General features: G+C 44.6%; 1 protein-coding gene across 1 annotated transcript in view; it reads left to right on the top strand.

The window, feature by feature from the left end:
- Window positions 1–2,870: 2,870 nt before the first annotated feature.
- The window catches only part of KIT (KIT proto-oncogene, receptor tyrosine kinase), a gene marked incomplete at both ends in the record, with an annotated part of 50,208 nt that continues 38,462 nt past the window's right edge, over window positions 2,871–14,616 (top strand). The window contains one exon of the mRNA XM_079534718.1: window positions 2,871–2,937. Coding sequence (XP_079390844.1) covers window positions 2,871–2,937 — 67 coding nt within the window. The remainder of the gene's footprint in view (window positions 2,938–14,616) is intronic.

The raw sequence follows: 14,616 nt of genomic DNA, 5'->3' as shown, positions 1-14,616 counted from the left end.
TATACAGAATAGCAGAGCTCCAGACTAAGATCTATTAATCTGCAATTTAGAGACAGAAAAGTATAGCCTTTATAGAATAACTCATTATCACTGAGTTTATCAGGTGGGAGTCAAGCTGGCATCGATTGACTGTATCAGAAAGGCTTTTTCCTCTCTTCTTGTTGGATATGTCGTGTTGTAGATAAAATAAATCCCATGGATTATTTATGCTACAAGGGTTTAGAATAAAAAGATTTTCATAGCCCTGCAAATAAACTGCTCGAAGCCATTGCACTAGTTAATTTCCAAATGGATTTTCATTCAGATACAAAGATAATGCAAGTCCTTCATTAGGTCACCAGTTGTTCAATGACACTAGCTTAGTCTCACCGATAGAATCGATCGATGCGATGTTTATCTCAGTGAGCAGCAACAGGGATATGTAAAAGCAATCTTGGGAATTGACTAGTTGGAGGATCTGGTCCCCAAACGTTCTATTACTTCAAGGATTTAAAACTGAAGCGAGCTTTCCAAAAAAGGGTTTCATATATTTCTCCAAGCTTACAATTTTTATCCACATCTGTGTCCATTCTCTGCACGGTTTGCAAATCTCTGTTCTTTCTCTAGCATGTCCACTTATTGCAAGCCGATTCCAAGCAGGTAATGAGATGAGATGGTGCTCCCTCTCCTGACACACAGCCACACCGTGTCTGAATGACTGAAGAGAGGAAGATGTGAGGCCAGCTGCAAATGCAGACGAGACCCATTTTGCCTTCAACCTGCATACTCTGGACAGGAGTAGAAAAAAGACATGAGAAAGCTCTACACTGTTTAAAAAACTTCCTTTTTCTTCTATGATGCAAGCAGAATATGGACAACAGAACTTATATATTTCAGTGCAATACTCTGGGGTGATGGAAAGGTTGACTACATTATCATTGTGATTATTAAAAAGAAATGAAGTGGCAAGTTTAAAGCCGATCCACCTATGTCTCCCTCTTACTATAGCTATTTGTAGCCAAGCAAAATAGGTGGAGAATACTGCTGCCGTTCTGATCTTTAGACATCTAACTTTCAGCTGATGCTCGTGAAAATGAGGCACATGATGCAGGGCCACGCAAGCGGGGCTTCATGTGATCGGCGATGTGTAGGACAGCAAGGCAGGCCACTAACTGAAACAGCACTAATCAAACAGAGCAGGGAGAAACCTGTCACGAAAACAACATCACGTGCTCCTTGATAATGCTTCAGTGGAAACCTCTTGTAGCATATTCTGCTCTGCTTGGCACCCACAAGAAATTAAACTGTAAATGCCCTGAGAATTTATTAAAAAAAAAAAAATCCCATTTTTTCCCCCTCTTACAAAAAGAAACCTGGAAAATCCGGAAAGCACTAAGATTTTAAGTATTTTGGCCATTCTGTTTTCACTGCTCACTATTAATTTGATGAGGCAAGTACCTAGTGAGAAAGATGAGTTTAAAATGATGTTTGATTTTGAAACTGTCAGAGTGTTAACAAAAATGCACTTCGTTTTGCAGTGAGGGAAGGATTCACCCATCAAAAGAGACTGCTGTCAGAGATGAAAGAGAGCAAAGAAATGGAGAGAGCCATTTTAAACATATAAGACAAGACTTTCATCTAATGGGGGACCATATGGGACTATGCTATTAACCTTGAAAAAAATCTGACAATAGTGAAAAAGGAAAGAAGTTGAAGAGAAACAACACAAAAAAGGAGTCATTTACCTTCAGTAACTTTTCTGATCTGTATTGCCACATTTCACAACATCTACATCTATGTTTTTCCATGGTTAAAGGCTATGTCATATGTCCACTCCATCCTCCTGTAAGCTGGAGGTGTGACAGCCTGCATGATCCATCCCCACTTGTCCTTGCACATCTGAGCAGTGAACACCTGGGCAGCACACACCACATGTGTGGCACTGACAAGCACAGCAGAGCCAAAGCACACGTTGCTGCAATTTGTAGGGTTTTTGCCTGCAGAGATCTGCCTCTCCAGCTGCACATGCAAGTGCTCCTGGATCCTTCCTGACAGTTGTCTCACCCGTACTTAAAAAAACTCCCTCTACGGGATTCCACCACCTCCTCTGCTCAATGCATTTGTAGACTAAATTCTCTTTACTCTTTGCAAGTGCTTTCCTAACATTTAAGCTATTTCTTTTGCTTTTTGCTGGTAACTAAATGGATTACTTTTATCTTGCCCTTGAGGGACGTGAAAAACAATTGCTTGCAATCCTCTCTGTAAGAACCTTTTCCACGTTTAAGCTCCCTGTCAGCTTTCTCTTTTCCATACCAGTTCTTTCCATCTTTCCTTTTGTGTCACAGAACATGCCGTGCATCTCACTTCTGTACTCTGCCCGACCCATAGCGCCGGGTTAGCCCCAGGCGGGTCAAGTTCTCGATCCCGGCCGGGCAGAAGCGCCGCTTGGTGCTCACACGCCCACCCAGGCTCTGAGTGCGACACAAACCGCTGTGCACCCACCCTTTGGGGGATACTTGCTTCTCCCCGAGCCCTGCGCCCACCCCCACGTACCACGAAGCCTCCTCTCTTCTTTAAATATTTTTTTATTTGGGTGCGTGGGTGTGTGCGCGGGTGGTTGGGGGGGGGGAGGGGGAGGTAGGATTCTTTCTTTTCACCGCCCCCCCTCCCCGCTCACCGCCCCTTCGGGGGGCAGCTCCTCACCTGCGCCCATCCCGGCGCGGCGGGGCGGGGGCCGCTCGGCGCGGCGCGGCGCGGGGCGGGCGGCGGAGGCGGGGCCGCTGGTGGCGGCGGGGCCGGCAGTACTCCGCAGCCTCCCGCGGAGCTCGGGCATCTCTGCGCGCCGGGTGGTGCGAGCGGCAGCCGCGGCGCGGCGGGCTCGGGGGGGCGGCATGGAGGGTGCGCACCTCGCCTGGGAGCTGGCGCACGCCGTGCTGCTGCTGAGCCTCATCCCCGCAGGTGGGAGCCGCGGCCGGGCGCGGGGCAGCGGGGCAGGGGGAGGCTGCAGGAAGCGGCGGCGGGCCGGGGGGCGGCAGCCGGTTTCGCTGGACGCCCCGGGAGAAAAAAAAAAGGAAAAAAGAAAAGAAAAAAGAAAGTCCTTTGTTTGTATGGCGCTGGGGAGAGGGGTCAGGAAGGTGCACACCCCCAGCTCTCCGAGCCGGGCTGTTTTGACAATAAACTATCTCTTAATCGGTACAAAATGTCCCCGTGGTGAAGTGCTGCTGGAACAATAGGCGAAGGGCGGCCGCCGCCGTCAGGTGTCCGCGCTGCCCGGCGGGGCCGAAGCGTGCCCGGGGCGTCGCGGGGGGACGCGGGCTCAGCTCCGGCTCGGAGCGGAGCCGCGTCGCTTCAGCACCGCCGCCTCCGGGAGAAGGGCCCGCCGTCTCTTCGGGGGCACTGCGGGCAAAAAGTTTGGTATGTCGGGTGATGGACCCGAGGGTTCCCTTCCCTGCAGCCGGAGTTTCCCGCTCCTGAGTTCATTAAATGCAGCACGGGGCTGCGGCGCAGGACGGGTTCGCACATGGCTTTTGGAGCAGCCGGTGGCACAGTGGCGCCCGAGGAGCGCACGCAGCGCGTCAGAGCGGAGGACGCGCAAGGTGTATTTCTGTGCTCTTAGCTCAGAGAGAGCTGAGGAGGTGAGGAGGGATGCCGGGCGACAGAACCGCTGCGGCCACGTTGCAGAGCTCAGCGCAGGGAGCCGACAGCGGCCGGCTTTGGTGTGAGCGCTTTGCCTGAGATGTGAGGCAGTCGTGGAGCTATCAGCGTTTCTGTGAATATTTTGCTTGGGTAATGTTTCTGTTTTGCTTCCCTTTGTTTGTTGATGCTCGCAGCTAGAATGTGATTGCTGACGGTTTGGGCTTTCCTGTTCAGAGTATCCACAAGCAACTGCAACAATTTTGCAAATTTGCAAAATTTGCAAACATGCTGTTTGGCAAAGGAAATACCCATCAGTGGGTTATTCCTTGACATTTCTCTCTGGAATGTACTGCTTTCGCTCATTAATACCCACCAACTTTCCTTACTTCTAGTACTTCTAGCTTGTGCATGAAGGTTTCCCTTCCTCTCACTGTTGCCAGCTGGAAGGAAAGCTTAGGTAACTGTCAGTGTCCTGGAAGTCATGGGAGTATGTAGGGGTAGGGGCAAGGAGGGACCTTCCTCTCCATGCTTCCTCTGGTTCTGGGTCAGATGTATACCTGTGGGAGATGTATCACCTCACAGCCACGTCAGACGAAGTGGTGTAGACAAAAATACATGGTGCTGCATGTGGAGGGACTTGCAGAAGACAAGTGCCTCTGGGTAGATGCATGTAACATCTGTTTATCACACAGGTGTAGGATACTAGGGCTAGCTTTGAGCTGCAGGAAGCATCACAGCAGATGCTTGTGTCCTGTTGGAGGACACCAGAAGTAACAGCCAGGGCAGAGCTGTAGGACTGCTCCTGTGTGTCCTTGCAGACACTTGGACTGGGTGAGCTCTCTCTGTCCTTTTGTTTACACATATACAAACTTATATTAAGTATCTTTTTTTGGCTTTTAGTCAAGAGCTTCTTCCTTTGGCTGCAGATAGGAAAGGAGGATGTAGAAAACAAAGCTTTAAGTAACTTCTCAGAGAGTAAACCATTCATCTCATCTGTCCACAGCTCCTTCCTATTTTTTGTTTTCCTTGCATGTGCTTCCATCTTTCCTTCCATTTAGGGATGCAGTTTTCTGCGATGATCTCTTCTGCGTTCCTCTCCTGTCCCCTCAGGGCTCTCCCTGTCCCCAGTGCTCCACCAGAGGCTGTGTGGTGTTTCCACCCGATGGACATGGAAGGCTGAGCACGGTTCCTTTCAGCATCCATCAATCTCCCCTTTTTGCAGTCAGCTGCAGAGTAGCAGAAGGCTCTCTCTGTGCCCAGAGGGAAGAATGTCTGTGTCCATAATGCTTCCCACACCTGGCAGCTGGGAGGGAGGAGGACTGATGGAGGAAGACGGAACATTGTGCAGGTTCTGATTGCTGTCACTCAGTCACTAACCTGACCCCCTCAGATTATCCAAAACTCCTGCCTTCCCTGCTCTCTCATTTCTATCTACCTTCCTCTCTCTCCTGCACATATATGTGGCCTAAGGCCACTGCCAAGAGTAGAATGGCAATTTCAAGGATTGCTCAATACTTGACTCTTTTCCTTCCGTTACAACCAGGAACCTTCTCCTAACAAGTGCCTAAGTGATTTTCTCTTAAGGCTTCATAACAAAGAGTGTGTTAAATTTGGCAAGGATTGAGGCACACATTTGCATCCAGTCAGAGTACCATTTGCAGGGACTGAAGGAATTCCCTGTGCTCTGTTTGAAGATAGAGCCTCTTGCTGCCAGATGTGCACAGCTGCACGATGCTTGGGTAGTGCTGGCTCACCGTGGGCTTTCCACCAGAAACTTATTGATTGTTGCCTTCTGGAACAACAGTGCTGCTCTGCAGGTGTGGATCAAATGAAGAATCCTTACTCGCCTCCAGAAGTGACATATTGCACCAGGACACAGGTGGAATCATAAAGGATATGTCTTAAGCACATGTAAACAGCAGCCAGAGGCAGAGGATGGGACAGATCTCAGAAGAATCTCTGAGTCACAGTCAGGAGTTTCTCATAGTTACAACTTGCCCTTTCTCTGTGTATTGTGAGAGGCTCTGATGATACCTCTGTGTTCTCTGCATTTGAGCCTGCTGTGTTCTTAAATGCTTTGTTAGTGCAAGCTATTACAAAGATTTCTAAGGCATAGCTGTGGTTGTTGAGCTACATACCAAATATTGTGCGCTTGTAGTTTGAAGGAAAGCTTCTTTCCAGCCTGAACTTTCAGTGAACACTCTGGTGTAATCTGAAGGCAAGGAATAACAGATTCTGGATGAAACAAGTACTTCACAGTACCAAATTGTTTCAACAACATATATGTTTATCTACAACACATGACAACTGATCTAATCTGATAGCAATCTTGTAGAAGAGAGGCAGTAATTACTCAAGGTTAAGGCACTTTTCAGCTGTTTTCTCTCTGTGCTCATGAAGATGAATGCCTCAGCAGAGATCAAGCGCTGCACATTGTCTTGCTCCACGTATGTGACACGCATTACTTTACAGATGTTGTTTTCTTTTTGGTGTAGTACAAACATCTTCCAGGATTTTGACTCATTTCCTTAAGTCTCTTTCAGCTGTTCAAAGAATGGCTGGAGGAAATGAGGTCTAATGCCCTAATGCATTGCATTTACTGTAAGAACCCTCTCAGTTTAAGTATAAAACGTTGTCTTTTTGTAATTTCTTAATGCCCTTCTGAATATAACCCCTGCACAGAAAAAAAACTGTACTTGTTTCTGACCTTCAGAAACTCAGAGCCTGCTGTTGAGTCTCTGACCTTAGAGCCTAAGGTGTTTGCTGTGTGTTATGTGAAAGAGGAGATCTGATGCTAAAGACCAGGCTTATTAGAAAGTGGTGATCCATATTCAGTGTGTTACATCTTTGGGACATTTATTAAAGCAAGTCTGAAGAGAATACACATGCACAGGAAGAACTTGAACACCAAATTTTCTTCTTCTATGTTACCTTACTGCAGAAGTGTTATGCTTTGTTTTTTCAACGAATGTTAGGAAACAAGAAGAGGTTCTCCAAAAGGTGCATGACTCTCCATAACAGTGCAACCTGCAAACAGGCACAAATGAGCCCAGTTTTAGACATGTGATCAGTCCTGATGGCTTCTTGCCAGGCACAATGGCAGCTGAAGTGTGCTGTTTGTCCACTGGCCAAGATTGCTGCAGTTAGTGATAAAGGCACAAGAGTGCAGACATCTGTGTTTGAAGGGAGAAAGCGACTCCCATTTTCTAGGCTATTCCAATTAGAAAGCACAGTAACTGTTAATCTCTGACTGGATTTACTCATGAGGATTGCATTGATTTATTCTGTAAACATAGGTTTTCAGATATACCTTTAAATGGATTTTTAGTGTTCATTTTAATGTCACAACAGAATTTGTTTTGTAGAGCACGTAGGGCCCTTGGTTATGTTATCTTTTACAGAAAAGAGGCACACAAATAACACGTGAGTTTCTAACATTGCTAACATGCCATGCAACTACAAGGCTGCTCTGTACAGATCCTTCCTGGAGACCGTAACTAAAATAAAGCATCATCTAGTAGTGTTATCAGCGACAGGGAGTTTTGTCATTGGGGGGATGACAACATTAAAAGTCTATGATTTGATATGTCATCTGACAGCTGAGTCCCTAATCATGTAATACAATCATTAAATATCTGATCGGAGAGGAACTCGTAAGTCAGCTAGGCACTGACAGCTGTAAATCTGAGTGATAAAGAGGACACGTGGGCTGATTTAAAGTAAGAAGATGTGAAAACTCAAGGGAAATCAGATAGACAGACATAACACATCTCTTGTAGGTTCCTTGGAACCCTGACAAATGCCAGGTTAGTCCTATATTTCCTTTCTTTCTCCATCTGTCATTAACTTATGCCAAGAGTGCTCCTCCACTCACACTGGGTGACTGTGCACTTCATGTCATGGAGTGGACTTGCCGGAAAAGCTTTTTACAAAGCCACTCTGCAAGAAGAAATTAAACTAGTGAGTAGGAAAGACACTTTGCAAGTATCTCCGTCATGCAAAGCCTGCATGTTTGGGAGGGGGAGAAGCAATCTGGGTCAGTTGTGTGATAACTCAGCACTGTTTCGAGCATTTACATACCTAGGCCATTCAGAACCAAGGCTCCTGCTGAACAGATCATGAGATTGAAAACTAGCACTTGGCTCTCTTAATCTCCTTCTTTGTTCAGGATTTAATGGGTGCACCGATTTCATGGATGGAAGCCTTTGTCTTCAGCCCTCAGGACTGGAAACTTCATTCTTTGCTAGATAAACTGTGCGTTACATCACATTAACCTAATTTCAGCAGTTGGGTTTCTAAGAAACTGAGCAGGTACTAGAATTCCTGCAGAGCTGTAAGACTGAAGCTGGAGGGGCTGCAGAGATCATCTGGTCATCCCTGGTCTTTGCTGGGCTCAGATAGGGTACATCTTGCCAGGCAGGCTCCAGCCTCACTTGCTCTAAGAGAAACTTGTGGTAAAGATTTTCCCACCTGTTTTTGCTGCTGCTTAACTAATTGTTCCAGTTCAGAGCTTTTCTGCTGTCCAACCTCTCCTTCCTTGCTGTTGCTTAATTCCTTTTTTTTTCTTTTTTTCTTCTTTTTTTTTTCCCCATGTTCTGGTAGACACAATGAACTGCTCATCACCTTCCTCTGGATACACAACAGCATTTCACATATTGACAACTGATATCACTTCTTTGATTTTTTTACAGAAATCAAGTACAGCTTCTTTAGCCTCTTTTTTTTTTTTGAATCTTCTTTTCTTTTAGTACATCTTCTGTAGTCTGTTGTCTTCAGCCGTCGTTAACTTGCTTGCATCCCCCATAGAGGATGTGTAAAGTCAACGTCCGATGCCAGATGAGCCATGTAGTGCTTCCAGGTTTAACGAGGTTGTTACCTCCCCTGTAGCATGCTGCCATTTGATTCAAGGCATTGCAAAGCAGATTTTAATCATGATTTAAATCAGCCAACAGTAAGCCTCATTTTAACTGTTTTGCATTTGTACTTAATCATTTTGTAAAGAAAGGTTTAACCTCCTTTATTACCACTGAGAGAGTTTTAATTAAATATTGCCTTTGCACTTAATGTTATACTCAGTTTGATTAATCACTGTGCATGTATTTAAGCAATTATGTAGCTTGTTGTATATACACGTATACTGATTCTTCACGTGTATGTTTTAGTGTGAAGACAGAAAGTGTTGACATTTGTTAGATAATTGATTTTTTACTTACGATTTGCATTGATTACAATGGAGGAAAACAGAATTCTGAAATGTTCTTCTGTTGAGATAAATGGCAGCACTTAGAAGCCAGCCAATTCCAAAGAAAAAACTCATTGACAAATGTTTTGAAATAAAGAATTAATGTCTGAAAGCCCTAGCTGTAGTCAAAACCAGCGGTCCCTAATCACTACGCTGCAAAAATTTCAAAACTAGCCGATCTCATCCTTTTTATACTTAGAATGGAAGTGGGAAGAAGCATTCGTGTTTGTTTTTCAGCAGCTCATCCATGAATGGACGAGTTGCTTAATTGAGTTGTACTGCATGAACTGAAGTAAGGAAAATAGTTTATCTGCACCTGCTAGGAAACTCTGGATGCCAAAGGCTGCTTGGTTTGTCACTGCAGCACAACCTGCCTGGAGGTGCTCAGCTGCTGGATCCCATCAGTTCAGTTATCAGATTATCTTTAAAATGTTGGTGGCAGATGTAAAGCTTGAGTAATATTTTGCCTTTTTTTTTTTAAGTAAAACGTGTAAGTTTGTAGATTCAAAATTTTAGAATATTTTTTATTTTAAAAGGAAAATATGCACTATAAATTCTGCACTGTCATTTTTAATGGAATATTAAAATACATATGCATTGTAATGTGCTGATTCTGATGGAAATGAGTCTGTTTGCCTTAGAACTGTAGATGCTCCTCTGAACTAGCAGCTGGTGCTAATGCCTTCTGTTTCTGCTTCTCGGTGGCTGCCCAGTTCTTTCCATTACTTCTGCTGCTCAATTCTCTGTTTGCTGTTTTATACAGCACAAAAGTGCTTTCTGGGCCTGGATGAGCACAACTTTTTAACATCGAAAAGAAATCACATTATCTTCAACAAAATAAAAGCTTCCTTCCAGCAGTGTTCATAGTAGCACAAGCTGTTGAAGTTTCCTATTCCATAGCATGTCTGACTTCCAGGTATTATATATAAAATTACTGATTAAGCAGTAATGCTAATGCCATCATACCTAGGAGTTGGGGTATGCAGCACAATAAAAGAGGTCAGATTGAAGGAGCAGAAGTAAACTCTGTTTTTCTCTTCTCCTCCCGTAAACTAAATACCATCAAAAAAGATGTCAAAATGGGATTTCCTGCTTAAGCAGGTGCTCAGACTGTGCTCACAGCAGGGTGCTATTTCGTCCATCAATCTCTTCGAGAGTATGAAGGAGGACAACTTCTTCAGTAAGTACCTATTCTCGAGTATGCCATGCGTGCAGTTTGTGGTAGGGCTGTGTTAACAACTAGGAAAGAAAGTATAAATCGCAGTCAAGATATATGTAAGACTTCTGCTGATGTTGGAGATAAAGTTAAAAGGCTGAGTTATGTATCTCCTTGCCAGAAGACTTGAGAAATGAAACTGGATTGTCAGAAATGTGTCCTAATCTCTGTACTCAAGGCACTTCCAAGACATTGTCACTGACAGATCTCGCTGCGTGTCAGCATGATTACCCAGGGCTGGATTAGTTCACCTGGAGATTCTGAAGAACCTGCCAAGGAATCATAGAATCACTTGAGATGGAAGGGACCCCTAAAGGTCATCTAGTCCAACGCCGATCCTCCAGAAATCTTCTGAACTGCAGTATGTGTACATGAAAAATATCTGTGCCTCTTCTGTAAATCTGGAGGACATGTTTATTACTCTGAAATTCTTATTTATTGCTGTAATTTCTAGGAAAAAGTACTGAACTAAATATTTAGAGAAAGTCAAAAGCAGTGCTTCTCTTTGTGGTATTTAATGTGGTCCATCATAAGAACAATGATAACAGAATTATGCAATTATTGGTAAGTTTTCCTCCCTAGAGGCCTTATGTAGATGATTACTAGTGCACCTTTTAATGAAATTGCTACTATTTGATAAAATTACTGCCAAGATTTGAAATAATTATAATTCTCATAGCCAGAAGTCTTACATCTCCTTCCTCAATTGAGCCTTTTCCAAATAGGCATTAGTTCAGATTGCAAAATGATTCGTTTTCTTCAGTTTCTCATTTATCTCCATTAAAACCACCTTTTCGATGGATTTCAGAAAACACACTTTTAAACCCAAGTTGTTCATTACAAGGAACATTCATTCAAAATGGAAGTTGAAAGATACTGCACCTTTTAATGTAAATGTCAGCAAAAAGAAGTGAGAAGGAGAAGCTATAAAAGAAATAGGCTGGATGAGTGACAGCTGCATTTGTATACCCTGTGCATTAGTGCACTTCTTTTAATTGTTCTCTATATGTACTTTATAATTTGTTTATTTATTTATCTAGCAGCTGCAAAACTGTAGAAACAGCTGTTTAATAAGTAATTCTGGAAATTAGAGGTGTAAAAGGAAATACTTCTGAAGAAGTAAGAATCAGTCTAAATGTTGTTTAAATATGTGAGCTGACAAGTGTTGAGGCAAGCAATTACTCTTTTTTTTTTCCTCCTGCAAATTATACTTAAATGTGTGCACATACACTTTTATTTATCTTTCTTCTATAATTTTACTTTGAACAAGAATTAGCAGGTAGTCGTTCTAAGCTCAGCCCATTCTTTTTGCTTAGAAAACTGAATTCTGCTTTTGTTCATGCGCACACTGTAGCTTCCTCCTATGGTAGGAAGTTTGGCTGCAGAAGACTGCAGAGTGTCAGAATAGGTCGTTGGCCATAGCACAGCAAGATGAGTGACCAGAATGCTGTAGTGCATAGGGTGCTCTTACAGACAGAAAAAGGCCCAAACCTCTGACTTCTCAGAAAAACTATTCAGGTGTTGTCATTTGCAGCTATGGGAGGAGCTTGGTGTTTGGTGCTGCTGTGGTTTTTCTGTATGTGTGCTGAACTAGAGTTGTGTTTAGCTTTGTGTCTGCCTTTGCAGAATGCCTTTTTTGACTGCATTAGCAGAGTAAGTCATGTCAGTCAGAAAGGGCATGCTGTTTGATGTCTTTTTTGCATGGCTTGAGTTTCCTTGCTCCAGCAAGGAAAAACAAAAGCTGGGGAAGAGGAAGGTTCATATCCTGCCTCTGGAAGGTGCAGGTACTTCCTCCAGCCTCCAGCCTCAAGCAAGCTATGCATTAGCTTCTAAACCAACTCTTGCACATTTGTGTTGCGGGTCATGTGCAGCACTTGGTCTGCTCAGCCTGCTTCTGAAATGAGAAAGCCAAATGCAGTTAGGTGCATTTGCTAATTGCTGCTGACCCTACAACAGGACCTGCTGGCTTCTACCCACTTGCACTTATCCTGCCTGAAGCTCCAGTGAATGTTTCTCTCAGAGATTGGGATCTGCAGGGGTTAGGAGGTGAACTGGCCTTGTGTTCTTCCCTGCCGTGTGTTGCTACCTTGCCCCATGCTTGCTGTTTCTGCTTAACCATGTGTAATTCAGAAGGCAGGTGACCTCTGTTTGACTGTAGCTGTCTGAGCTGTTCTCAACGCTTTTATTTGACCTATGGAGCACCTTCACAGGGCATGAGATATTTGGGGATGCAGATCTGTGTAAGAGCAGTACTAAGACACAGAGCCACCTTCCTGTGGAATGTCACTGCAAAGGGAGGTGGCATGGCTGAGTGTTCCCCAGCCCAGACCTCTCTGCTCCTGTGGTTCCTCACACTCCAACCTCCATGGATGATAAAGACAACCTTTGTTCCAGGCTCCATCTATTTCCTCTCTGGAGTTTGCCTTGGGTGAAATTGGCTGGCTCCATACTTGCTCTTCGTGTTGGGAGATACCCATTTCTCTGTCATGCTGCCTGTAGAAGTCTTTTTTGGCTGCTGCTTTGAGCACTAGAGAGGTGAGCTCCAAACTCCTGCCCTCTCCAGTTCTCCACTGCTGTTCCCTTCCCCTTGGGATGAAGGGCTTGGGGCAGTGGGAACACTGTGTGAGGAGGCAGTGATTGCCCTCATGCAACTGGGTAAGCATCAAAGTCCCCACTCATACTCTCCTCTGCTTTTCTGCTTCTTAACTTGGAGCCTCAGATGATCCAAAGCTTCAGTGAGTATTTCCACACTGGAAATGTGGAGTATTCAGGACAATTTGGTGGTCTGCAGATGGCACTGACTCTGTCAGATGCATTATAAGCAAAACAGTTGGGTCTGCAGGGCAGTTTAATCAGTCTAGACCCTAAAATACATGCTTGGTGACTGTTAAGTTAGCTTTCAGTCTCCAAGATGAAGATGGGGCAGGTCAGCATTTCTGTCAGCTAGGAGTTGTGTTCACATATGCTGAGGTTCATATATACATGCAGGGAACAGTCGTGTCTTTGGTCTTTTTTGATCTATGTCTTTGAGGACACTAGCCTGGGTGTTGGCATGGATGGTTTGTTCTGCAAAGAGGCCATACTGCTGGCCTTGTTTTTCCCCGCAGCATAGCTGCAGTGGTGTGTGGTGTAGCTTTCAGATCAAATCACTGAAAATTGACATTTGCCGTTGCTAAACTTTACATCTAGCATAAGGGAGATTGTCTGTTTAGTGAAGCGGAACAAAACAAGTAAGCATATGATAGCATCTCTCCTTTGAAAAAATCTGGGAGATTTATATACACCAGAGTAAATTAAATTTGCTTCAGTGTGATTAACATGTAAGTTTTACACTCTGGTTTCTTTGGAGCATAAAATGAAAGGACAAAACAAATCTAATTGAAAAGGTCTTAAATTCAGCTTCAGAATAGCAGGTGTCAAGAGTGGAGCAGCTTTCACAAATAAGAAACAGAGTTGGGACAGCAGTACTCTTCAGTTAGGCCAACTGGTATTGCATAGAAAAAAATGGACAGCCTTGTCTGTGACTTCTGCATGTGAGTGCGAATTGCTTTTGCTTCAGCTTGTCTTTCAGACCTGCAGGAGACTTGTGTATCTGAAAACGTACTCATTGTTGCAGCAGCACTGGGCATGCTGAAAGAGGATATTACCTCTCTGCAAGCCATGCCTTGCTGATATCCCTAGACCACTGCATCTTTGACAGTGCTACTACTTTAACTGATAAAGCCTATCTCTTGTTTCTGCTCTCTTGTGTTGTTGCAGATGAGAAACTGAAAAATGCGGTGAGTGAGGTCTGTGCGATATCCCTTGAAACAAAGTCAGTGCCCAGAAAGATCAGGCATGAAGAGAGTAGTGTAATTGCATCCAGGCTCTGCAATCTTACACAAAAGTCACTTTGTCCTTGAAGTTTAGATCCTCAGTGTGTTTGTCATGCAAAAACGTTAACTGGCACAGAAGTGAGGGCACTGTGTTCAATGGGAGATATTTGCACAACTTATGGGGGATGACCAGTGACTGTAGAGGTTGTGGAGGGCCATGTGGGGAAGAGGCAGAAGGCTAAGCACCCCTATGCCCTTGCAGTGCCTCCAGCCGTGGGAAAGGCTTGGAGGAGGAATCTGCTTGCATAGGATAGCAGTGAACACACTGGCAGGTCACTGCCTGTGTTCTGGGCTTGGCAGATCGGATGAGATGGGACGTGGGTGGCAGTTGGGACCTGCCATCTCTGATTTCCTTTGTGTCCAGGGAGATCTGAGGGGTAGACATGGAGGATTGGGAGCAGAGGACCCCAAGCTAGGCCATGCCTTGGCACACGTCGTGGTGGTGATTGGGACAGCTTGGTCCATGCAGAGCCACCACAAGCCCAGGGTGACTGGCTGAGTCCCCAGGTCAATGTGGTGGCTCCTTAGCCAACAACCAATACGGCAGTAGAAACATAAAGAGAGATCCTTATAGTTAGGCGTAGATATATAGTGGCTGTACTGTGAAGCTGTGTTGTTGGGCTGTGAAGCCCAAGTCCTGGAAGGTGTTGGAAATAAATTTAAAGTGG

The sequence above is a fragment of the Tetrao urogallus genome (assembly GCF_951394365.1).
Source record: "Tetrao urogallus genome assembly, chromosome: 4".
In the NCBI taxonomy this organism is placed as follows: Eukaryota; Metazoa; Chordata; class Aves; order Galliformes; family Phasianidae; genus Tetrao; species Tetrao urogallus.
The sequence above is the reverse complement of the archived record's forward strand: the minus strand, read 5'-3'. Positions and strand labels throughout refer to the sequence as shown.